This window comes from Puntigrus tetrazona, chromosome 9 (genome assembly GCF_018831695.1).
Source record: "Puntigrus tetrazona isolate hp1 chromosome 9, ASM1883169v1, whole genome shotgun sequence".
Lineage (NCBI taxonomy): Eukaryota > Metazoa > Chordata > Actinopteri > Cypriniformes > Cyprinidae > Puntigrus > Puntigrus tetrazona.
This window is the reverse complement of record NC_056707.1, coordinates 13838461-13863967: the sequence shown is the minus strand read 5'-3', so window position 1 is coordinate 13863967 and position 25507 is coordinate 13838461. Positions and strand designations below refer to the sequence as shown.

The window sequence follows — 25507 nt, the reverse complement described above, 5'->3', positions numbered from 1 at the left end:
TCCAGTCATTTGACTTTTTTATTCTACTAACCTGATCCATAATTTGGGCATTTGCCTTGGCAAGGACCAAAGGCATAGACTGCATGTCTTGTGTATATTTAAATTTGTCTGGTTTCTGTCTGTAGAGTCTATCACTGAGAATCTCAGCTGCTTTCTTTGCTTTCAGGACTTCAATAGAGCCAATTGGGACCCATCCTACACCAGTCATAAACTCCATGTCTGCTTTGTACACAGCCTAAGGTGAAGAAGAAATGCAACTTTTTAGTTAATATACAATAATTTTTTTAAAAATCTGTATAAATATTTGTGGCATTTTTCAAACGTACATCGCTACGCAGGTCATACACTTTTCTGGCCTGGACGACGTCATTGGAGTCGGGCAGGCAGGTCCAGTTGTGCAGGTAGGTTCTGTAGTTGGCATCATTAACTTGGATCTGGCATTTCTTGGCCAGTTCAAGAGACAGCAAGTCTACTGGGAGGTGGAACTTGGTCTTGGACTTGTTGAAGTCCTTCTTGTAAAGAGCATCACTAGCAATCTTAGCTGAGTTCAAGGCCAGCATGATTAGAGGATCATCTCGGACACTGAGGGCTCCAATATGATGACCAACTTGCTTACGATAACCAGTCTTGTACTTGTACTAAAAAAAAATTTAAAGGGTTTCAGCAGGCACTTATTGCACAGTAAAGAGTGTATGACACAAACAACAAGCTGTTCTAACAAGCACTCACATCACTGATAATATCCCTGGAAGCCTTAGCTGCTTTGACAGAAATAGCATCACCACGCAAATCATAGCCCTTCTTCTTAGATTCTTCGTTGGCAAGTTTATATCTTTTCTAAAAAAAAAAAGAAGAAAAAACAGTGTTGTTAATACAAATTTAAAGAGTTTTTTTTTTTTACAAAGAAACAATTTCAAACATATATATACCTCACTGTAGTTTATATTGTTTTGCTTTGCCAAAAGAACTTCCATACAGTCAGGCATAACATGGATTTTGGTTTTATCCTTCTCCCAGGCTTCTGTGTAAAGTTTCTGTAACAAAATTAGAATATTTAAACCTTTAAGGTATTTGTGATGGTTCTCGAGTTGAGAAACCTACTGAGAAGATTTACCTTGTTCATTGTAGAAGCATTATTTTTAGCTAAAACTACTGGCATGTCCTCAGTTGTAAGGGTGAACTTGAAGTTGCTTGGGTGTTGGCGGTACTTCCTTTCACTCAGGACTTCTCCAGCCTTTTTAGCTTTCTCAACATCTACTGAACCAATAGGAACCCATCCGATTCCTTGAAGCCATTTCAGATCAGCTTTGTACACCGCCTAAATGGTCATACAAAAATAATTGTAAAAAAATTGAATAATCTACAAAAGGAAACAATAAAAGCCAACAAGACTTTCATCAGACTTACATCACTCTGGAGGTCATAGACATGTCTGGCCTGGACAACATCATTGGAGTCGGGCAGACAGGTCCAGTTGTGCAGGTAGGTTCTGTAGTTGGCATCATTGACCTGGATCTGGTTCTTCTTGGCCAGCTCAAAAGCTATCATGTCTACTGGCAAGTGGAACTTAGTCTTGGACTTGTTAAAATCTTTCTTGTAGAGAGCATCACTAGCAATCCTAGCTGAGTTCAAAGCCAGCATGAGCAGAGGATCATCCTGGATACTCAGGGCTCCAATGTGATGACCAACTTGCTTACGATAACCAGTCTTGTACTTGTACTACAGTTGGAGAATTAAAGAGCAATAAGAGTGGCTAAAACTCGTAATAAGCACTTTGACACATTCGGGACCTTGAACCTTAAGACTATGAATGAAGGACAAAAAAAGAGCACTTACATCACTGATGATATCTCGAGAGGCTTTAGCTGCTTTAATTGAAATGGCATCACCACGGATGTCATAGCCTTTCTTTTTGGCCTCCTCATTAGCAAGCTTGTATTGTTTCTGGAGTAGGATTAAGTAGAAAAGGAAATATGAGGAAAACAAATATAACTTCTGAGCTTCAATTTGAGACTTAAAATTAATGACTCACCAAACTGTAATTAACTTTGTTCTGTTTAGCAAGCACAATTTCCATTGTATCTGGCATGACGTGGATCTTGGTCTTATCCTTTTCCCAAGCTTCGATATAGCTTTTCTATAATGTAAGGAGAAAATATATATAAATATAAAATGCAAATTATCTTTACAAATTAGATTGGAAAAGAGAAGAAAATTGTGCTATTGATCAAAGTAGCCTACTTTGTTCATGATGTTTGCATTGGCTTTGGCCAAGGCCAATGGCATGTCTTCAGCTGTACAAGTGAACTTAAAGTTGCTTGGGTGCTGACGATACTTCCTTTCACTTAAAATTTCTCCAGCCTTTTTCACTTTCTCAACATCAACCGAACCGATGGGAACCCACCCAAGACCTTGAAGCCATTTTAAATCAGCTTTGTACACCGCCTGAGAATAAACATATCATAAACATTTTAACAACATAGTGAATAAATATGTTTCTATAAACTAGGTATATGAAACATGGAGATTTTACTTAGCAATTTATGAATGTAGCAAGTTTACACGTAGCATACTTACATCACTCTGGAGGTCATAGACATGTCTGGCCTGTACAACATCATTGGAGTCGGGCAGGCAGGTCCAGTTGTGCAGGTAGGTTCTGTAGTTGGCATCATTGACCTGGATCTGGTTCTTCTTGGCCAGCTCAAAAGCTATCATGTCTACTGGGAGGTGGAACTTGGTCTTGGACTTGTTAAAGTCCTTCTTGTAGAGAGCATCACTAGCAATCCTAGCTGAGTTCAAAGCCAGCATGAGCAGAGGATCATCCTGGATGCTGCGGGCTCCGATGTGATGACCAACTTGCTTACGATAGCCAGTCTTGTATTTGTACTGTTTAAAACAAAAAGCAGGTTAAGGTATACATTAGTTCCATAGAATATTTTGGTTAATTATAGATGTAATAACTCAAAATACTCACATCACTGGCAATATCCCTGGAGGCCTTAGCTGCTTTGATGGAGATGGCATCATTTCGCATGTCATAGCCCTTCTTTTTAGCTTCCTCATTTGCAAGCTTATATAATTTCTTAGAAAGAAATTAAATGAGTAGTTATTATATTATATTATATTATATATATATATATATATATATATATATATATATATATATTATATATATAATATTATTATTAACTAAAGACAACCATTATGAATAAATAAGAGGCCAATGGTGTGTCATACTTACCAGACTGTAGTTGGTCTTGTTTTGTTTTGCAAGTACAATGTCCATAGCATCTGGCATAATATGGATCTTTGTTTTGTCTTTGTTCCATGCATCAATATATAGTTGCTGTCAGATAAGTATATGAAATAAAAAAAAACACAACCACACAATAACTGTCTAAAATATATGTAATAACATGTGCTTAGAAATTACATATGCATATGTTTAATTGCTTGAGAAGTTACCTTGTTCATGACATCGTTATTGGCTTTAGCCAAGGCTATCGGCATGTCTTGCACGTTCATGGTGTATTTAAAGTTGCTTGGGTGCTGACGATACTTCTTTTCGCTCAGGATTTCGCCTGCCTTTTTCACTTTCTCAACATCCACTGAACCAATGGGAACCCATCCGAGACCTTGAAGCCATTTCAGATCAGCCTTGTACACCGCCTATAAGTGGATACACACAAGTGGAAAGAATACCTGTTAGTGACTCCATACAGTTCTCCACATCAATAAGACAACAGACACCCAAACAATTTATCTTTCCATTACACACCAGCTACAAATTATAATATAAAACAGTCAATTTAATGAAGATACAGAAATTGAAAAATTAATGATGCTCAACAGAAGCTGGATAACACGTACGTTACTCTGGAGGTCATAGACATGTCTGGCCTGGACAACATCATTGGAGTCGGGCAGGCAGGTCCAGTTGTGCAGGTAGGTTCTGTAGTTGGCATCATTGACCTGGATCTGGTTCTTCTTGGCCAGCTCAAAAGCTATCATGTCTACAGGGAGGTGGAACTTGGTCTTGGACTTGTTAAAATCTTTCTTGTAGAGAGCATCACTAGCAATCCTAGCTGAGTTCAAAGCCAGCATGAGCAGAGGATCATCTTGAATGCTGCGGGCTCCAATATGATGACCAACTTGCTTACGATAACCAGCCTTGTACTTGTACTGCAAAAAACAATGTTATTCTCAGTGTAGAAAATGGCAGTATTTACACAATGTGACATACACTGCCTAATCACTTTATTGTACTTACATCACTAGCAATGTTCCGGGAGGCTTTGGCTGCAATGACAGATATGGCATCGTTGCGCAAATCATAACCCTTCTTCTTGGCCAGTTCATTGGCAAGTTTGTATTGTTTCTGCAGAGCAAATCAGACAAAATATTTAAAAAAATTGGCAACAGCAGAATAGCAATACTAACCAATGTGCATCGCTCTTAGTCTACAGTGTGACTCAGGGTTAATATTTAGAATATTTGCTTAACTGTAAAAAAGAATATGTATAAATAGAATTGAATACTCAACTGTAAATCTGAAATACTGACCTCACTATAGTTGACTTTGTTTTGCTTTGCAAGAACCACATCCATTGAGTCTGGCATGATGTGAATCTTTGTTTTATCATTATTCCAGGCTTCAACATATTTTGACTGTCAGAATGAAGAGAGAATTAAGTATCAAAACTGATGTCACAAACAATAATTTTGAAAGTTGTCATACGGTTCTAGACATCAAATGTAAATGTACCTTGTTCATAATATCATTATTGGCTTTGGCCAAGACCAGTGGCATGTCTTCAGCTGTACAAGTGAACTTAAAGTTGCTTGGGTGCTGACGATACTTCTTTTCACTTAGGATTTCTCCAGCCTTTTTCACTTTCTCGACATCAAGCGAACCAATGGGGACCCATCCGAGACCTTGAAGCCACTTCAGATCTGCCTTATATACCGCCTAATAGCAGACATGTATGGAGAGAGTGCTTACAAGTTTCATAAGGATGAGCCATCAGCCTTATTTATATATGTACAAAACAGAAAATAAGACTTACATTACTCTGGATATCATAGACTTGTCTGGCCTGGACAACATCATTGGAGTCGGGCAGGCAGGTCCAGTTGTGCAGGTAGGTTCTATAGTTGGCATCATTGACCTGGATCTGGTTCTTCTTGGCCAGCTCAAAAGCTATCATGTCTACTGGGAGGTGGAACTTGGTCTTGGACTTGTTGAAGTCTTTCTTATAGAGAGCATCACTAGCAATCCTAGCTGAGTTCAAAGCCAGCATGAGCAGAGGATCATCCTGGATGCTGCGAGCTCCAATGTGATGACCAACTTGCTTACGATAACCAGTCTTGTATTTGTACTGTTTAAAGTCCATTAAAATGCCCATTACATTCTGACAAGGATACACTAATGAAATACTGGGTTCAATAAGAAAAAAAACTTACATTACTAGCAATAGCACATGATGCTTTTGCAGCCAGAATTGGAATTGCGTCAGCACGTAGATCGTAACCCTTTTTCTTTGCTAGTTCATTGGCAAGTTTATATAGTTTCTAAGAAAGAAAATTAAAAGATTAATTCAATGCTTAATGACAATTACTGTTTGCAATTATTCAGCAATGAATCTGGTGACATAACTTACCTCACTGTAGTTAACTTTATTTTGACGAGCAAGAGCCACTTCCATTGAATCTGGCATAATGTGAATTTTGGTTTTGTCCTGTTCCCAGGCTGCAGTATACTTTTGCTGAAGAAAGAATATATGGGACCATTTTAAATTATTCTGAAACATACTGGTTAATGAAACTATAATCATGTGTCTCTAAACAGAAAGTCAATTGACCAAACCTAATAATTAAGTTAATTAAAAGAAAAGCTCAAAGTCTACAGTTTTAACTTTCACCTTGTTTTGGATTTCATTGTTGGCTGAGGCTAGGACTAGATCCATGGAATCCATGTCTTTAGTGAACTTGAAGTTACAGGGATGTGTACGGTACTGTTTCTCGCTGCCTATCCGGCTAGCAGTCTTAGCTTTCTCAACATCCAGAGATCCAATGGGAATCCATCCAACTCCTTTGATGTAACTGTTATACTCGGACTTGTAGATGTTCTGCAAAATAAGAGAGGATTAATATAAAATCAAACTGAAATAATAAAGTGTTTAAAAAAACACACTAAACATTTAAAATACATTGAACACAATCTCGACTCACATCGCTTGCGATTGCCTGCATATTGCGGGCTAGCTCTAGGTTCATGGCATCAGGCAGAACTTTATAATGTGTGAGGATCTGCCTGTATCCAGCAAAGGTTTGAGCAGCCGTGGCCTGCTTAGCATGAACGACACTCAGCATGTCCACAGGGGAATGATACTTCAGCTTGGACTTGTGATAATCCTTCTTGTATAGTTTATCACTCTGTATCCTAGCCACCTCCATGTAATGAACCAGCAAGGGGTCGTCTTGGATGCTACGGAAGCCAACATGATGTCCTCTTGCTTTGTTGTACTCCTTTTTATACTTGTACTGTAATGAGAATATTTACAGAAGTCAAAAATGTTTATATTTAGAAAACACCAGTGACAAAAATATTTCATAATCTATCCGAGTAACTCACATCACTGGCAATGTTTGTGGAGGCTCTAGCTGCAACCACTGATACAGCATCTGCCTTGAGGTCATGACCTTTCTTCTTCAGGGCTTCCAGTCCTGCTTTGTATGCTTTCTGTATTTAAAACAACACAAATTATACATGTTAATAGTGTTTTTACAGGGGATTGTCTCTTTCCAAAAGTTACATTACCAGTAGATGACGAAATGTAAGTGTTTTTATAAATCACTGATACATTCACTCAACTGCTTTATTCAAACAGATTCATTTATACAAAAAGGAAACAATTCTACTGTTCAGACACAATGCAAAAAGTTTTGATTGTGCTCTGAGAACCAATTATTAGAAGAGAAAAAGAATACATTTTTACAGTATGTTACTCAATAAGTACTTTTTGTTAAAATATTCTTGTAAATATTCTGCAAATACATAGAATACACCTACCTCGCTGATGTTGATTGCATTAGCCTTTGCAAGAATGATTTCGGGACTGTCAGGCATGACATGAATATTTGTCTTGTCCTTGTTCCAAGCATCTGTGTATGCTTGCTATAATAAATCACATTTCAAATATTATTTATTGATCAGACAAAAGAATCCAAATAATCAAAATTTCATCAGATTACATGCACATACACTTAAGTGATGAGTAATTGCTATATTGGTTTATTAAAAAGTATAATCTACCTTGTCCATGATTTTATTATTGGCGCTAGCCAATGCAAGGTCCATGGAATCCATATGTTTGTGGAACTTGTGGTTGGAGGGATGAGTGCGGTACCTGTGGTCACTCAGGATTTTTCCTCCTATCTTTGCAGTCTCTACAGCCAGTGAACCAATGGGCACCCAACCCATACCCTTCATGACGGCGTTGTACTCACTCTTGTACTCAACCTAGGAGGCAACAATTACAATGTTAAATCTTACTTTAGTACTTGAGTTCCACAGGTTTTGAGTTACCCCCTCCATATAGCATGTGTGGACATAAGGGAGGATGGACTTACGTCACTGGAGCTGAGATTCATGGAGCGAGCTAACTCCAGGTTCATGGCACCAGGCAGCAAGGTGTAATTATGAAAATGCTGCTTGTATCCTGCATATGTCTGAACCTTTGAGGCATTTTTGGCCTGCACAACACTCAACATGTCCACAGGAGAGTGATACTTCAGCTTGATCTTGTGGTAATCCTTCTTGTAGTTCCTCTCACTTTGCATCTTAGCCACCTCCATGTAGTGCACCAGCAAGGGGTCATCCCGGAGGCTACGAAAGCCAACGTGGTGACCTTTGGCTTTCTCATATGCCAGCTTATACTTGTACTGTCAAGACAGAAACATGAATTTCTCAGAAAGGATGAATGATTTTCCAAACATTTATTAGAAAGTACTAACATGAAAATAGATAGGATACATACATTGCTAGCAATATTCCTGTTGGCTTTGGCAGCCACAATCGAAATAGCGTCTGGTTTGAGGTTATAGCCTTTCTTATTCATTTCCTCAAGGCCAGCTTTGTAGAGTTTCTGAAAATGCACAGAAAAGGCAATGGAATTGGCAATGGAACACACTGGAATTTTTTTTTAATAATTAAATAGGCTGTTCTGAATGAATGTGATAGTTATTCTTACCTGGCTCATGTTCAATGCATTGGCCTTGGCCAGGACAATATCAGGACTGTCAGGCATCACATGAATCTTGAGCTTATCTTTTTCCCAGGCAGCATGATAGGATTTCTGCAACCAAAAGCATTTAAAATGTCATTGATTGACTTTTAAATTTTAAACCAGTAAAAAAACAAAAACAAAAAAAAAAACGGAATCTATACTTGCCTTGTTCATGATTTTATTATTGGCACTAGCCAATGCAAGGTCCATAGAATCCATAAGTTTGTGGAACTTGTGGTTGGAGGGATGAGTGCGGTACCTGTGGTCACTCAGGATCTTTCCTCCTATCTTTGCAGTCTCTACAGCCAGTGAACCAATGGGCACCCAACCCATACCCTTCATGACGGCGTTGTATTCACTTTTGTACTCAACCTGGAAGACAACAAAGATAATGTTTAATACCTTTGTTAAACCCATCATACCCCCTCCAAATGGTATTTTTGGATCTAAAAGAGGATGGACTTACATCACTGGAGCTGAGGTTCATGGAGCGAGCTAACTCCAGGTTCATGGCACCAGGCAGCAGGGTGTAATTATGAAAATGTTGCTTGTATCCTGCATATGTCTGAACCTTTGAGGCATTTCTGGCCTGCACAACACTCAACATGTCCACAGGAGAGTGGTACTTCAGCTTGATCTTGTGGTAATCCTTTTTGTAGTTCTTCTCACTCTGCATCTTAGCCACCTCCATGTAGTGCACCAACAAGGGGTCGTCCCGGAGGCTACGGAAGCCAACGTGGTGACCTTTTGCTTTCTCATATGCCTTTTTGTATTGGTACTGTGATCAAAGAACAGTGGATTATAATCAGTCAAGTACATTCATTGTGTAATTGCAAATGTTATTTTTTTGGTACTTTTTATGTACTGAACAGGACTTCATCATTTTAACGCAAGATATACTTCACACTTACATTGCTGGCAATGTGCCTTCCTTGTTTAGCAGCAACAATGGGAATAGCATCAGCTTTCATGTCATAGCCTTTAGCAATGTCCACAAGCCACTGTGCCTTGTAAAGTGACTGTAAAATAATACAATTTTAATTAAGTTTTTAAACATCTACATTATTTTAGTGTTTCATTGGTGATAATAATGTTAACAGTAATAAATACAATTTTATAAATAAAATACATTTAACTAATCAGGTCATAGCATAACAATAATGAAAAAAGAATGACATTAAAAAAAAAAATCTGCAAGAGACTTTAGTGGTAACACAATTAGACTGAATGCACTGGCAACTGTTAATGCAATAGTTAACATGACATAATAATAAACCAATGTTAACACAAAATCATATTTTAAAAAAGTGTTTCCCGTTTATTAATTTAGATTTGATATGCTTCTTACTCACCTCACTCATAGTCTGGGCATTATATTTGGCCTGCAGGAACTCTGGGGCATCAGCTGGTAGATTGTATGTGTGCATAAATTTCTCTCCAGATGCTTTATAGGCAGACTAAAATTAAATTAAAAGCAAACTCATTAATCAGTTTTTGATGATCATTCTGATTATTATTCACAATACGAAGTGTACTTACTTTATTTTGTAGTTTTGTGTTGCTCATGGCCAAAACCATGTTCATCTGATCTGTTAAACTGGTAAATTTTAGCGTACTGGGGTGAATTCTGTATGATCTTTCATCAAGGGCTTTATTGGCAGCCTTGGCCTTCTCAACATCTATAGAACCTATGGGAACCCAGCCTGCTCCTTTGAAGATGTTATTGAACTCGGATTTGTACACATTCTGAACAGATAAAAAGTGATCTGTTAATCATTCTGTCAAAACAGCAGTCATCCTAGGTTTAATTATCAGCATAGCCTTTTTGTGCTTACATCACTCTGGATCTCCATCATGTTGCGAGCCAATCCAATGTGCATGGCATCAGGCAGCAGGGTGTAATTATGAAAATGCTGCTTGTATCCTGCATATGTCTGAACCTTTGAGGCATTTTTGGCCTGCACAACACTCAACATGTCCACAGGAGAGTGGTACTTTAGCTTGATCTTGTGGTAATCCTTTTTGTAGTTCTTCTCGCTCTGCATCTTAGCCACCTCCATGTAGTGCACCAGCAAGGGGTCGTCCCGGAGGCTACGGAAGCCAACATGGTGGCCTCTAGCCTTCTGATATGCAAGCTTATACTTGTACTATAAAGAACAACACAGCTGAATATCAACAATGCACTCCAACAATTTAAATATAAATAAATTAAATGTATGCTTGCTTACATCACTGGCAATATCTCTAGAGGATTTCGCAGCAAGGATAGGAATGGCATCATGCTTCATTTGATGTCCTTTCAGAAGATCCTGCTTGTGTGCGTAGGTATAGTATGTCTGCAAAGGCAAAAGGAAATACAAGCTTCCAGCTGAACTTGATACTATTAACCATCTCATGGTCATATAAAGTACAAGATATGCAGCATTCTTACCTTGCTGATATTGACAGCATTGTATTTGGCTTGCAGAAGCTCTGGTGCATCAGCAGGGAGATGGTAAGTGTGCATGAACTTTTCACCACTGGTTTTGTACAGCCTCTGGAAAAACAAATTGAAATGATTCAGATAGTAAACATAAATTAAACATATTTATACTTCTTTATGAAAATTCATCATGGACACCAAACAGCAGCATGCATTTGTCCCTCACATCACTAAGCTGCTGTGCATTCAGTTTAGCTTGTTCCATGACTGGGGTGTCCAGAACGCTGGTGAACTTGATAGTGTCTGGGTGTTGCCTGTACTTCTTCTCATTGAGAGCTGCACCAGCGGTCTTTGCCCTTTCAACATCCAGAGAACCAATAGGGATCCAGCCAGTACCCTTTACGTAGTTCTCATAATCCTGTTTATATTGAACCTAATGAAATTAAACAGGGCACATTAGTGAACACATTTACAGGAATAAAAACTATATTATTTATATTTAAACATTTATTCTAAAATATTATTAATTTCTGTGAAGGCAAAGCTGACTTTTCAGCAGCCATTATTCTTCAAAAAGCTTGTGGAAATTGTGATACATGCTTTTCAGGATATTTTTTAACATTATATTTTATATCATATGTCACTTTTGATCAATATAATGCACCAGTGCTGAAAAAAAAAAAAAAGAATAAATGTCTTTTATTTTTAATTTTATTACTTACTAACCCCCAAATTATTTTATTGCATTGCATATAGTCTGTACAATCAGTGTTAACAAATAAGCATGATGCTACAGTTTGTGTAAATTTAGATTAGAGAGTCACATAAATAGTTTAAGATGATTAAATGTTTCTTACATCACTGGAGCTGAGGTTCATGGATCGAGCTAACTCCAGGTTCATGGCACCAGGCAGCAGGGTGTAATTATGAAAATGCTGCTTGTATCCTGCAAATGTCTGAACCTTTGAGGCATTTTTAGCCTGCACAACACTCAACATGTCCACAGGAGAGTGGTACTTCAGCTTAGCCTTGTGATAATCCTTCTTGTATAGTTTATCACTCTGTATTCTAGCCACCTCCATGTAGTGCACCAGCAAGGGATCATCCTGGATGCTACGGAAGCCAACATGATGGCCTCTGTCCTTCATATACTTCTTCTTGTACTGAACCTGAAAGGTATGTTAAATCGACAATTTATTTAATATCAATCTGTTCCACGCTGCAGTTTTCAATCCATCTGTTTTCTTTTTGGACTTGTGAATGGATCTCTTACATCACTAGCAGCATGTCTTGCTGCCTTTGCAGCTTGAACAGAGATGGCATCAGGCTTCAAATCATACCCCTTTGCAATAGTCTTCAGCCATTCGTGCTTATAGTTTTTCTGAAAAGCAGAGATTCAATTGATATACAGTGTCACCAACTTTGCAAAAAATAATATGCCAAAAACCATGAAACATTGGGGCATTTTCACTTACTTCGCTCATGTTGTAGGCATTACACCTGGCCTGAAGGAACTCTGGGACATCGGGAGGCAGGGAGTTTTTCTGAAGGATTTTATCTAGACCTTTTTTATAGTGCAGCTGTAGTGGGGAAATATGTGCAGATCACGTAAACATGCTGGTTTTTCATTTATTAAGAACAACTTTTACCCATGTTTAATTAGTTGTTTTTGCTTACATCACTTCGGATCATCTGGTTGACTTTAGCCTGCAGCTGAAGAGGGTGGTCATCTATAGCAGTAAAAGGTACAGTGTCTGGATGCTGTCTGTATTTTTTCTAAGTAAGAGAAAGAAAGAAAGAAATATCAAAGTTACATTATTATGACAATAGAGATAAATTCCTTAAATGGTTAAAATATGGAAGTGGCATACCTCACTTAATATCGCCCCTGCTTTCTTGGATTTCTCAACTTCCAATGAGCCGTAAGGCACCCAAGGTGTTCCTTTGACGTAGTTATTGTATTCAGACTTGTATTCATTCTGTGGTTACAATTGACAAAAAAATGATTAATTTTTGCTATGTGGACTTGGTTTGTATTCATAAACATAAAAACATCTTATTTAGTTTTGAAAATACATTTAAAATGTAAACAGGCTGAACATTAAACTGTTGTACATAAAAACCTCATCAAATTAAACTGGTATTTGTGGCCTTACTTTGGAGTACTCTTAAAAAGATCTTTTAGCAGATATATTCATGTAAGATTTTGTGTTTTTTTCTTTCAAAATGCTACAAAACATTAATGACAATCCTAAAATGTTGAATATTTATATTCTCAAATAGATACAATCCACTTCTGACTAGAATTATTTGTTTTACAATTGAAAAGAACATCAGGCAGTCAGACAGCATAGAATATAGAATAGCACGGTTTGCAATTGTGATGTGAGACTATTGGCTATTTAAAAGAGACAGTCTTTCTCACCCAATTTCATGTTTCAACAATAAATACTTTAGAACAGGAATGGAAAATACACTTGTCAACACTGAACTTGTGAATCTTTGCTCATTCTAGTGTGTCTAGAGCAGCAGGGTTTCTTACATCACTCTGAATAGAATTGGCCCTCTTTGCCAGGTCCAGTGGTAAGCTGTCATAAGGGAGGAGGTAACGGTTTGGGATGTTCTTGTAGCCAGTCATGCTGGCAATGGCCTGAGATTTCTTAGCAAGTGTCACAAGCATCATGTCCAGTGGAGTATGGTACTTGGTCTTCATCTTCTCATAGTCTTTCTTGTATCCACGCTGTTCAGGACAATTTCAGATGATCAAAATATTGATATAAAAAAACTTCAGGGTTGGGTATATAAGTCATCAGTATTGCCCTAGCTGAACCTTACCTCACTTTGGATCTTAGCAACATGCACTGAATGCATGATCTTAGGGTCGTCGTTGATGCTGAGGGCCCCAATCATCTGTCCTCTGTTCTTTTCATATTCCTTCTTATATTTCACCTAAAATGAAACAACATATCAGTGTCACAATTACCTGCAATATTTTTCATTGTTTTGTTTACATAATATTTTTCAAATGACCCAAATATCCCATTTTCTTACATCGCTGGCGATGTTAGTGTGAGCGCGGGCTGCAAGGATCGAAATTGCATCCCCTTTCACCTCAAATTTCTTTGCTTTTGCTTTTTCCCATTCAAATTTGTAACACGTCTGTGAACATGAAATAGAGAAAGTGATGCGTTACGATCAGGTTTCAGTCAAATTCACTGCTATGAATGGGAATGGAATGAACTTACATCACTAAGGTTATACGCATTAACTCTAGATTGAATGAAGAAGGGGTAATCAGGAGGGAGGTAACACTTAAACTTCTCCTTCTCATACTTTTCCTTGTAGTTGAGCTGTAAAAAGAAGAAAAAGTGTCAACGATAATATATTCTACAGCAAATCTAAAAGTATAGTAAAAATATTATCTTACATGTTCATACACAATTATGTATATAGTATATAAAGTCACATTGCCCAAGAAAATTTCCCAGAATTTTCAAGTGAAGTCAAGCAGGGTGAGCTTGATGGGCACCACTAGATGGCTCCTCAGTCTTAAAAGGATTGGTTTTAAATGTTTATTAGGCTTTGATTGCCTGTAACGTACCCTTGAAATAGCACAGACAACAGCTCTAATAATATGTCAAGGGATTTACTCTATTGTCAGCGGGACTGAGATGATAATAATGAATGTTGGGATTTTTCTAGGGCAACATTTGACAAGGTCCATAGACCGCCTCGTAAAATTCTTTCTTTGGTTTTGTTTAGTCATAATAGTTCGAGCTTTTTACGTACATCACTCAGCTGTTTGGCGTTGATGGCAGCTTGCAACAGAACAGGTGAGTCTGTCACCTGTGTGAATTTCACCTTGTCGGGATGTTGACGATAAACTTTCTGCAAAAAGAAATGCACCAAAAAAACCAAAGATCAGGTTCTGTACCATTAAAATAGGTATATATGTATATAGATATATATACACTTACATCTTGACATTGTTGAAGTTTCTTACTGGCTTCATATTCAGGTGTAACAGTTTGAGGGAAGAAACACCTCGTTTTCATGTCCTCATAATCAGCTTTGTAGAGTTGCTTTAAAAGACAAAGAAAGCAAATGTGAATACACTTTTTTTATTAAGAAGATTGAAATATGTATATTAGGGTAACTTACTTCCTTCTTCAGTTCTTCCACCTTCTGGCAATGAACTGTAAATACATCTTCATAGCTACCAACATAATGACCCTTCACCTCATTTTCATACTTTTCTTTATAACGGACCTGACAAAAGAGAACAATATAAATTTTAAGTTTGCGGAAATACCAAATGTTCGTAGCAAATGATAAAACGATCACTCACATCATTGAATTTCTTCAATACGCTGTCCATCTTGAATTTGGGAGTGTCGCAGTAATTGATGCTGAATCCCCGCGATTTCTCATAATTAGCTTTATATACTTTCTAGAAAAGGCAAAACAAAGGCATATCAGCAATAAGTCAACAATCCGAGATAAACTTGATTTATTTCAAAAAAGAGTTGTTTAAATTCTCAAAACAGCAAAATGATAAGAGGAAATGCTTTATAATACTCATTTTGGATTGTTTTGGTTTAATGTATGTGCCAAACAGACAGAATTCCATTCAATTATCAGGCCTGATCATTTTAAATTAGTTACATATTCACACTAACTGAATCATAAAGCTATAATCATCATTTACTCATTACCACTATAACACAGAGCTCTTCTGAAAATCTTTTCGATTCTAGACATGAACTGACTGTGACTTTATTGGTTTTGTTAATGTTGTCAGTATTTGTATTTACTTATATAATTTATTCCAGCTGCATTGTTACAATATTTATTACGTACAACCTTAGTCAGACCACTTTAAAGAACATACATCACTCAAGATGGTGCCTGCGTATCTCAGCTGTCTGAGAAGGGGGTTCTCTGTAGCAGGGAGAACGTTGTAATCGGACGTTGCTTTTGTCTTCTCATAGTCCTTTTTATATTTGACCTGTTGAGGTGGAAAAAATGCATACAATAAAGGACAAATGGTTGTGAAACTCGAAATGTGTCACGGGTTCCTGTCATGTCAACACAAAATGTTCACAACAAGTCTCTATTTGCATCTCATCCCTTGTTTCTTTTATAGTTACTGGGCATAAAAATACTCCGGTTCTAATCCAGTTTTTTTCATGTCCTCACTTGTGTTGCAGGCAATGAGAAATGAGTAAGCAGGGATCAACAGAGATCATGTCAATCTCTGGACTGACTCATGATCTGTTTAAAGAGTCATCACAGGAAGGTCATTTCCAGACAATGAGAAAAGATGTCTTAAAAAAGTATGACTATCGGTGAGTACTACCTCACTTCTATTTTTAAAAAGGAGGCAATGCATTAATGTTTTAAAGCTAGTTTGTTTTGCACATTTCTTACCTTTTCTGAAGAATTAAAACATTCTGCTTATGTCCAAGTTTAATTGAAAAAAAAAAATAGTGTATCAGATTGTAAACAAATTCCCAAAACTTACCGTACTTGCAGCTTCACGAGCCTTTTTATTGGAAGCGTATGTTGGTGTGTCTGTTTGCATAAAATAAATTTGGTCTTTCATATCTTCAAAATCAGACGTGTATTTTTTCTGGAAAGAAATCAAAGCGTGAAACTTATATTAATATCACAAAATGTTTATATTAATAACATGCATATATTAAATTGATAAATGCATTTATTTGAAATATTCTATTAGAATATGTTTTGGAAAGCATGATGGATTTCTTGCACTTACATCACTGATGTTGTCCATAACCATTCTAGCAACAGCGACATCAAAGTAAGGGGTTTCACACCATTTGCCTTTGACGTTCTTGTTGTAATCCTCATGATATTTAAGCTGTGAAGAATTAAACAATAGTTTTTCATTCTTTCTATGGCTTCTATTTCATTCCCAAAGACTTTTATGAGTACAATCAATTTGGCTGGGACAGCCTGATAGAAGAAAACTAAAAAGGAACCTTTATTAACACTTCAGAAATACGGAAATTGATTCAGAAGGCAAAAATAATTCAGAGAAGTCTTACATTACTACGAATGGCAAAGTTTTTCTTGGCTAGTTCAACCTCTGGGGGATCAGCCAGACTTGTGTACTTTGCCTTGCGCTCATCGTGGCCCTTCTTGTAAACAATCTGTAAAGGCGGTGCACGACAGATTTTTGAAAACACAACACAATTGAATGATTATTGTTTTTACTTGTTTCACAGTAAAATATCACAAGTTTACTCACATCACTAAGGACTTGTTGGGCCTTGGCCACCCTGCGCAGCTCTGGGCTGTCACTGTATGGATAGTACATGGTTTTATCCTCATCCCATGCCTCTGTGTACAGTTTCTGAAGAGGATATTCAATCATCGTAGAAGGTAAATCAGCCAGAAATTACTGATAAATATCACTTTAGTGCTCAAGACAGAAATCAGAGATCTACCTTGCTGTAATTTGCTGCATTCTTCACAGCAAGAACCAACTCAGGGGCATCAGGAGGGAGCAAGTACTTATCCTTAGTCTCATCCCATTTTTGCCTGTACAGAACCTAGAAAATGCATACGTGAAGAACTTATGTTATGACGATAAAAAACACAAGGTAAGAAGTCAGGATTACATGAGTAGGGTGGTCATTGTTGAGACACAAGCACTTACTTTGCTGATGAGGTCAGAGACGTGCTTCACGTGAGCAATCTCACGAGCCTCACCATCATAAAGGCTGGTGGTTTTGGCCTTCAGTCCTTCCATACGGTATTTTACCTGGTTTACCAAAAATATTCATGGTCAGTAAAAATTTACTCAATCTACTAGAATTAAGATGTGTTTGGTTATGGACAATAAGAAGATTAAAAAAAATTTATCAGTTGAAACACCCCACGAGTAAGATCTGTATTCTAAGAGATGGAAAATGAAAAGGTACATACCTCACTGAGCTGCTCCTGGGCTTTCTTGATGCGAATCATCTCAGGTGTGTCAGCCGAAATTTCATAGGGCTGCCCCTTTGATTTTTCATATGCCTCCCTGTATTTATTCTACAAAAAACATGCAAATTTGCACAAGTTTGCATTATAGAGTTGGCAAGATAAGACTGGTAAGATTCCATCACTTCTGATTAACTGAATGCATTATAGCATTTTTTCTGTTGTCTCATTAAATAATCCGATTCACAGTAATGAGCATCATTTATGATCATTAACAGTGGGATCTAATTACCTTTAATAAAAGAAAGAACAAAACAGCAGTTTTACAGATTAATAGCACAAAATAATTTCTCTGTTATTTGCTTACATGGCTGTACTGGTCAAGCATCTTCTGGCTGTGTGCCAGGTAAGGAGTCATGAACTTGGAGGTGTCCACCTTCACCTTCTTCCTAACGGCGCGTTTGGGAAGACCACCAGGTCCAGGCTTAAAAACAGCAATCAACTTTTAAGATAGATGCACATGGTTCAGCAAAACACCTTTCACAATTTCCTCAATGAAATCTAAACCGCTTTAAGGAACATTACATCACTTCGAGGACCAAAACACAAAAGCAATCAAGCATCATGATTCTATACAATTTAATTTAGCCTATACTGATGTACACCAAAGCAGAAAATCGATGAATTTTCAGTATCCAATTGTCCAACACTTACCTTCAGCGTCCTCTGTAAATATTAATTCATTTGTTTTACGTGCAGATTAGTATTTTATTTTTAATATGACTAATGAGTGAAAAGGTTATACAGAATTTTGAAAACTTCACATTTCACTGACAGGTTAATACATTTATATTAGGTAGACAATTATTTTAATAACATTTATTGGACAAAAAAACATGCAGAAAAACTAAAGAAAATGCCCTATTGGGACAGTTAAACCAAGCGCATTAGGCATTAATTTTCCCCACATAATACTACAGCATAGACAGACTTAAACTAAAGTAAACATCACATTAACACACATATAGAAAGCTCTATTAACACACCCTCACTGTCATCACTAGCGCTGTGGCATTTGCATTGCTCTGAAACATGGGGGCTATTTTTTGGAATTGTGCTACTCTCACAATATAAAGAACTTACTCTGGACATATTATTCTATTTTCACTGACTCATGAATTGTTAAACAAGGGAGTTTGTTTAATAATCCACTCTTTAAATCGGTACCATTTAAACAGATCTTACTATTAAAAGCTGAGCTAGTATGTGAAAGGAATATGGAATAGCCCCCATGGCATGTGGAAGGGACGCAGATCCTTTTTACCAGGGTAGATCATTTACCTCAACACCATGAGACATTGAGGTGGTCGTGGTGGTGACTGATGGACCCTCCTCATAGTAGTACTATAAATATAGGAAAAACTCTGGGCTTTCAAAATGATGATTACACACTTAAGGGAAACACTACAATCTAGAAAAGTGACCTTTTTTCCTGCTCTGGTTCTTATGGACTGGCTAAAACACCTATTGTGAACAGAAATACTTGCATACCCAAACAACTCATTTTTTAAGCCTAAAATACCAAAAATACAATTGCACCTGTGTACTAAAGACTTCTGAAGCTAAAGCAAAACAACTTTGCATACACATCATACTAATAGAAAGTAATTAAATGAATGTTAATCTTAATTTGTGGCCATGGTATCTTGCTCTCCTTCCACACATATAAGTAATTTCCCTGCTAAGTATTTTTGCGTCACTAAAATCTAAAAATGATATGTAATGATGCTTATGACTAATACTGGTCTTCCTAAACAAAACTAGCATATATTATACCTACAAACATTGTTGTTGTTGTTTATAAAAATCTCACTTAGCATATTGTGTAGCTGCTTAGGGAATAAAAATCTAGTAATGCGGTTGTTTTCCCAGCAGACCTCTGGCTATGACTGACAGAGCCGAATGACTGGCTCGTGCTAAGAACATTTTAGCACCCTAATGACCTCACTACTATTATTATTTGCAGCTAATGTTATTGTCATGGTAGTAAATAGAAACAGCAGGTCAGGGAACAAATTCCAACACAAACACTTGTCTGAAAGCAGTGTATCACATTCAGCCTCACACGTGAATCTCTAACTGTCCAGAGAATTATCCCTACTGGTATTTAGTCAGATATCATGACAGAATCTCTCTAACTCTAATTAGATGCCACGTCACAAAGGCCTTCACAGAAGGGTTTTTATAGTGTGAAACCAGAGCAGGAAAAAACATCTATGAATTTACAGGAGCTAGAGGCTTCTTTCTTTGGACCAATGGACAGCAGAAATACGCAAGTTTTAAGATCCTGTGATTTGTACATGCTTTTACTTATAACAGACAGGATTTGATAGATGGAAAATGGCGAATATTCAATTTAATATGCTGGGAATCAAAATCTCTCTCTCCAACACTTACAGATGTTTTTTTCCACAGGTCCTCCCCCCCAAAGCATTTTAACAGCATGACGTTAACAGCAAGTGGAGTGTAATTTACAACACAGCTCGTCTCATTTGCCTCTCTGCGAGTCTGCCGTAGATGTCCGCTTCTATATTTGTATCTCTGGAAAGAACAACTCAGCCAAAGCTGAAGGCTGCTTTTTCCATTAATGGGGAGAAAAGCATATTAAAAAAATATACAAACCTTTGCCTAAATTTGAGAAGTAGTTTTTATTTGAGCTACATTATTTCTATAAAACACTATAACCTATAAAAAAATCAGCAAAATGCTAAAGTACAAAATGCGAATCTCCGCTTTCCACAGATCCATTGAAAGAAGCCATCTTACTTAACGCTGATGACCTTTCAGGTCCTATTCTAAGTGTAGATGAAAGTAGTAGTGAAATCAGATTGTATATATTCCAAAATATTCTGCTGAGATTTTCATCTTCTTCAAAATGCCAAATTTCCATTTCCTGGATATGTTAAAGGGGAATCCAAAAGCATTTGTTTGAAAAATAATACCTAATAAATGGGAAGTCAGGTAAATGCAATATTTGGTAAACCCCTATAAAATATCTTCAACAGAAATGGGCATGAAAGTATACAAGGTCTACTTTAACTCTATTTCTCATGGAAATACTGAATTAAAGTATCAACCTTCTGCTTTCACTCTTCCATTGAACACTCAGACATACATTTTCAATTCATACAGACAGTATTTCAATCAATAACATGACAAAAACAAAAGTGCTGGAAGCTTCAAGAGGAGCTGTGGTTAAATTTTGTCGTATTTCTTCAAAATACTACAAAACATGGAATATTACACTAATTAAGCAATTGCGTTTAAATTGTCTGCATTTGCTTTTAAATAACACTACGTTTTTCAGCTCGTAATGAAGCTTGCAGTTGATTTAGTTGCTCTGAACAGAACATAATCCCACTGTTAGTATAAAAAGTTGAGAGTATTATATCTAACAATGGTTATTTCCATTCAGGCTTGTTTGTTGTGATCAGAAAAACATCACATTAGCATGTTCAGAATAAGATCTTATTATCAGATTATGAAAAAATGCTGCAGGGGTCATAACATAACTGTCACGTGAAGGATGGTTTACTGTGTAATTGATATCTTGTTAATGTATGAAATGAATTACATCTATTGAAGAGCCTGCATTGGTACATTGATTTCAGGAGAAAAAACATGCATTGAATGGAATTTACTGCATTAGAGACTCCAAGGAAGAGGTCATTTGAAATGGGATCCATTGCTAATCATATACGACATGGCAGCTCCTACTGAACTGCTGACGGTGTAGGTATCATAGATCACTATTCATAGGGTTTGCTACTATACCTATAGGATCAAGAATGGTGTGGTGTAAAGTTAAAAAACCTATATAAACTATTCAAAGGGCTAAGCAAAATAATAAAGAGCAGCATTATTGTCATTCTTTCACTAAATGTAGGGAACCTCTAAACAGATGATAAAATATTATCTTACCTCCTCCACAATCTCTTCATCATACTCTTCTTCTGATGCCATCTTCAAACAGATTTAGTGAGTCTACACAAGCAAATTATGACACTGTCAGACACCAGCAAGGCTAATTTACATTGTACATGTGCAGTTAAATACTAACAGCATTCCACTAATTTCTGTGAGAAATAAAAAGCTATTTTGAATACTTTAAGACTTGAAGGACACTCACAACGTTCACAATGCACCAGGAAAGATCTATCAATTTTAATGTTAAACTTAAGGAACCAAACTAAAAAGTGTAGAAGCTGACGTACCTTTACTATAGAAGGTTACAGTAGAAGTTCAGCAACCCTACAGTAAAGAAAGGTGTTCGCTTCCCATCCACTCGTGTCCCAATCTGCTATTCCACTTTATGTATTCCTGCAAACCTAAACAAAGACAAAAATTAGTCAGTTTTTCTCTGACTGAGCTGATACTTTAGTGTGAATAGATCAACAAAAGCAAAAAATCAATTTTTCTGCAGGCCTTGGTAGGTGAGAGAGTTTGACACCTAAGACCCCCCAAAACGCTGCGCCTCCTGGCTGAAGCCTTGCAACAGCTGCTCTGAATCGCTCCAGCTATTTGTCATGTAAGCTAATGCTGTGGGCTGATTGGCTGGCTTTGTTTAGCTAGTGGAGCTCCAATACCTTCTGAGGCTGCAGGTTAAATTTAGGTCTGACCACTAACTACCCTTTTTTAGGACCTGACTCCTAGAAAATTACATCAAATGATGGTTTTCTATGCATTTTCATCAGAAAGATCGAGAGGAATGCGGATGGGACTTTATCAAACTCCTGTCCATGAAGTAAGGTGCTTCAGATAGTCTTCCAAGAAAAACAAAGTCCAGGAATAATTCCAGCTTTGAGTGATTGGTAAATTGGTTGCTCCTGCAATGATGGCCAATAATGTCAGATGATTCTTATCAGGCAGTGGTTTAAGGACCAGCATCACCCTGAGCATCACTTCCATCTACCAACAGGCTGTAGAAGATGGTCAATCCAATCAAGCAGGCCATGCAAGGAGTGCTGGAGAGTAAAATCTGGTGTGAAGTTTGATTTTGTGGTTTTTCCATTGCTTACCGGTGACTTTAAAGTTAAAACGTTTCCCAAGCTGCCAGAGCCTCCCCAACTCTTCCCTCCTGAGAAACGCTGGGCAACAGCTCACAGCTGCAACGGCACTCCGGTTATCATGTGCTCCTATCAACCAATCAGTGGGCAGTATTCTCAGGTTTCAAAAGCTAAATATACATTAGCGACCCTTCAGAAAAGTGCACCTGTTCAGCAAATCATCAGTAATACAACTATGAGGAAGAGAAAAGAAAACACTGCAATATACCTGGTTTCTTTGAATGAGGGGATTGCAGGGATCTTGCATTCACAAAGATGCAGTTCTGTGGAGGTATGAATCAGTATGAGGAGTAGTTGAGATAAAATTAGGTTTTCTCTGTGAAGTGTGAAGATGGCCAGAGAAACTTCTTGAGGTGACTGGTTTGCATCCAAGTGTACATGGAACCCAAAGGCTGAAATCAGGTCAAGGCTGGGGGCAAGAGGGAAATAAACTGTTGACTTGTTCACCTAATTAGAATCAGGATAAGAATGATTTGATTCTCAGTGAATATTCTATCTATAGGTACTATACTCATGTGTACATTCCATCATAAGTGAATTACATAACTAAGTGCAATATAAATGTCTGCATATTCCCTTTTTATTTTCTTTTGGATTTTGCTTAAATGTTCTTTGACTGTATTTTGACATGAAATGTCTTTACATTCTATTTGGTTCAGCATTCACCTACAATTTCTCACAGTTGTTTTATTCTTGTCAATACCAGAGTGGGAATTATACGATAATTAAGGGGTTAATTCTGATAAAACTGTGTATTTTTTTCTTTTTAAGTATAATATACTTTTCAATAGGGGTTTTAAACATTTCAGTAAGATTTAAAGTTAGGTTACAAATTAGTTAGAGCACAAGCCCCAAATATTACTCCAAATACGGCCCAGTTTCATAGACAGGTCTTAGCATAAACCAGGATTAGGCCATTAGGACATTCAAGTATAAGAAAATGCTGGTGTGGTCAATGCTTAATCCTTAAGTCAATGCACAAACACTGACATGTTTTAAGATCAGTCACTGCAAGTTTCTTTCAGCTGAAACAGCCCAGATTGACATTTAGTTTAGGACTAAACTTAAGCCTGGTCTGTGAAGCCGTCAGAATCAGAACTAGCAATGCTAGATTTGGTCTGAATTAACGTCAGCTCACGAATCAGTTTAATTAGTTTGACTCATTGTTAAAGAACACTTAAAAATAGAGAACAACAAGAGACAAGTTTTGACGGCATATCTATAAAAGTATTAAAATATGGGCATACTTTTTAAAATACTGATGAAAACCTACAAACGCCCCCAGTAAAAAAACGAATGTAAGTAACAAAAAATAAGCACATTAACTCAAATGGTAACCATAGCAACAGTAAATTGCTCTCACATTTTTCATTAAGATTAGTTTTTGAGAATATGATAAAGCAACATTACAAATACTCTGTTTATGCAGTACGTTATGCTGCTCCCGAAAAGACGTAAACCCCCTTGAAAATCATTGTATAACACACATACATTATCTAAGGGGCTCATTAAAAATTGCTTTTTAGCAAGAGGTTCTACAGATCTCTGTAGTCTACAGAGTGCTTCAGCACACAGACAGCAGCTGTCTCACCGTCCTGTGCTCTTTGGGGTCTAATCTAATTCTGACGAGCATGTTACAGTATTAAAACTATTCAGGGACGCTCAAAAATACAGCTGACACTATTTTTAAAGCATCCCTGAGTGGCAGTAAGAGGGTATAATGAAGTTCAGCCACAGAGGCCATAGATCCATTTCCTTTAGCGCATTATATCATTGCGTCTCAGGAACAGTTTCAACAATACACTGCTCTTATAAACCTCCAGACACGTGATATATGCAACAATTTTATAGTGACGTCCTCCCGCCATTCCCATTCAGAAGTCCTGCAGTTCCTCAGATGTCCATCGTGAGGCGCGGGGCGGAGCTGAATGACAGAGGCAGCTGTGACTGCGTGTCCTCATACCACAGTGATGGACCTGCACAGCGCTCATCTCTGCAGAAGCCAGCACTGACACCGATCACACCAATGTCCAGATAGACTTGTTCATATACACAGCATATTTGCACATTAAAAATCATTTACACTTCATGCGTCTACAAAAAAAGTTTAATAAAAATAGTTTTTTTGTCATTTATTTTAATGAAATAAAAACATTTTTAACGAACTAGCAGAATTTTCTAAATGTATTTTATGTATGTTAATATTGCAATGGCATTACAATATTAACAGATATACCAGGGGTTTTATAGGACAGGGTTATTATAGTCAAGTAAAAACGAATGGACTTTTCACATAACATGGGCCACATAAAGAACATAAGTGTTTAAACAGAAATTGCACACTTTTATTCACTAATTTGTTACCTGATACAGGTAACACGATTAGCTGGAAAATGGACGTCTTGGAGAGGCTCAGTCTCTCAGAAGTAAAGATGGGCAGAGGCAATCCAATCTGTGAAAAAATTGTGGAATTCTTCAAAAAACAATGTTCCTCAAAGTCAGATTGCAAAGGATATACAAACCTCATCATCTACAGTGCACAACATCATCAAAAGATTTAGAGAAACTGCAGAAATCGTTGCGCAAACGGGACAAGGCTGAAGATGTTGTTGGATGCCCGTGGTCTTCAGGCACGACCCTGCATCACTCCACGGCATGATTCTATCACTGACATTACTAAATGGACACGGGACAATTTCCAGGAACCGCTGTCATTA

General features: G+C 37.3%; 1 protein-coding gene across 16 annotated transcripts in view; it reads right to left on the bottom strand.

The window, feature by feature from the left end:
* neb (nebulin) overlaps window positions 1-22836 on the bottom strand; it is a 54225-nt gene extending 31389 nt beyond the window's left edge. For 15 of the 16 annotated variants that reach the window (XM_043249700.1, XM_043249706.1, XM_043249703.1 and 12 more), the window contains exons 1-63: window positions 22743-22836; window positions 21939-22052; window positions 21646-21708; window positions 19006-19068; window positions 18032-18148; window positions 17668-17775; window positions 17399-17503; window positions 17187-17291; window positions 16988-17092; window positions 16785-16889; window positions 16493-16597; window positions 16238-16345; window positions 15605-15721; window positions 15062-15163; window positions 14875-14982; window positions 14691-14795; window positions 14503-14601; window positions 13959-14063; window positions 13765-13872; window positions 13549-13662; window positions 13256-13453; window positions 12585-12692; window positions 12391-12489; window positions 12189-12293; window positions 11987-12094; window positions 11571-11882; window positions 10940-11146; window positions 10723-10827; window positions 10520-10627; window positions 10127-10438; window positions 9831-10037; window positions 9644-9748; window positions 9203-9310; window positions 8758-9069; window positions 8457-8663; window positions 8256-8360; window positions 8043-8150; window positions 7636-7947; window positions 7319-7525; window positions 7076-7180; window positions 6638-6745; window positions 6235-6546; window positions 5925-6131; window positions 5664-5768; window positions 5467-5574; window positions 5070-5381; window positions 4769-4972; window positions 4567-4671; window positions 4274-4381; window positions 3874-4185; window positions 3469-3672; window positions 3245-3349; window positions 2978-3085; window positions 2578-2889; window positions 2242-2445; window positions 2033-2137; window positions 1837-1944; window positions 1408-1719; window positions 1115-1318; window positions 930-1034; window positions 730-837; window positions 327-638; window positions 32-235 (exon numbers count right to left, since the gene is read on the bottom strand). In XM_043249700.1, the coding sequence (XP_043105635.1) occupies window positions 32-235; window positions 327-638; window positions 730-837; window positions 930-1034; window positions 1115-1318; window positions 1408-1719; window positions 1837-1944; window positions 2033-2137; window positions 2242-2445; window positions 2578-2889; window positions 2978-3085; window positions 3245-3349; window positions 3469-3672; window positions 3874-4185; window positions 4274-4381; window positions 4567-4671; window positions 4769-4972; window positions 5070-5381; window positions 5467-5574; window positions 5664-5768; window positions 5925-6131; window positions 6235-6546; window positions 6638-6745; window positions 7076-7180; window positions 7319-7525; window positions 7636-7947; window positions 8043-8150; window positions 8256-8360; window positions 8457-8663; window positions 8758-9069; window positions 9203-9310; window positions 9644-9748; window positions 9831-10037; window positions 10127-10438; window positions 10520-10627; window positions 10723-10827; window positions 10940-11146; window positions 11571-11882; window positions 11987-12094; window positions 12189-12293; window positions 12391-12489; window positions 12585-12692; window positions 13256-13453; window positions 13549-13662; window positions 13765-13872; window positions 13959-14063; window positions 14503-14601; window positions 14691-14795; window positions 14875-14982; window positions 15062-15163; window positions 15605-15721; window positions 16238-16345; window positions 16493-16597; window positions 16785-16889; window positions 16988-17092; window positions 17187-17291; window positions 17399-17503; window positions 17668-17775; window positions 18032-18148; window positions 19006-19068; window positions 21646-21687 (9531 nt within the window). In that variant the 5' untranslated portion in view covers window positions 21688-21708; window positions 21939-22052; window positions 22743-22836. The remainder of the gene's footprint in view (window positions 1-31; window positions 236-326; window positions 639-729; window positions 838-929; window positions 1035-1114; window positions 1319-1407; window positions 1720-1836; window positions 1945-2032; window positions 2138-2241; window positions 2446-2577; window positions 2890-2977; window positions 3086-3244; window positions 3350-3468; window positions 3673-3873; window positions 4186-4273; window positions 4382-4566; window positions 4672-4768; window positions 4973-5069; window positions 5382-5466; window positions 5575-5663; window positions 5769-5924; window positions 6132-6234; window positions 6547-6637; window positions 6746-7075; window positions 7181-7318; window positions 7526-7635; window positions 7948-8042; window positions 8151-8255; window positions 8361-8456; window positions 8664-8757; window positions 9070-9202; window positions 9311-9643; window positions 9749-9830; window positions 10038-10126; window positions 10439-10519; window positions 10628-10722; window positions 10828-10939; window positions 11147-11570; window positions 11883-11986; window positions 12095-12188; window positions 12294-12390; window positions 12490-12584; window positions 12693-13255; window positions 13454-13548; window positions 13663-13764; window positions 13873-13958; window positions 14064-14502; window positions 14602-14690; window positions 14796-14874; window positions 14983-15061; window positions 15164-15604; window positions 15722-16237; window positions 16346-16492; window positions 16598-16784; window positions 16890-16987; window positions 17093-17186; window positions 17292-17398; window positions 17504-17667; window positions 17776-18031; window positions 18149-19005; window positions 19069-21645; window positions 21709-21938; window positions 22053-22742) is intronic. The other variant, XM_043249701.1, reaches the window with a different exon arrangement.
* Between the last annotated feature and the right edge of the window lie 2671 nt (window positions 22837-25507).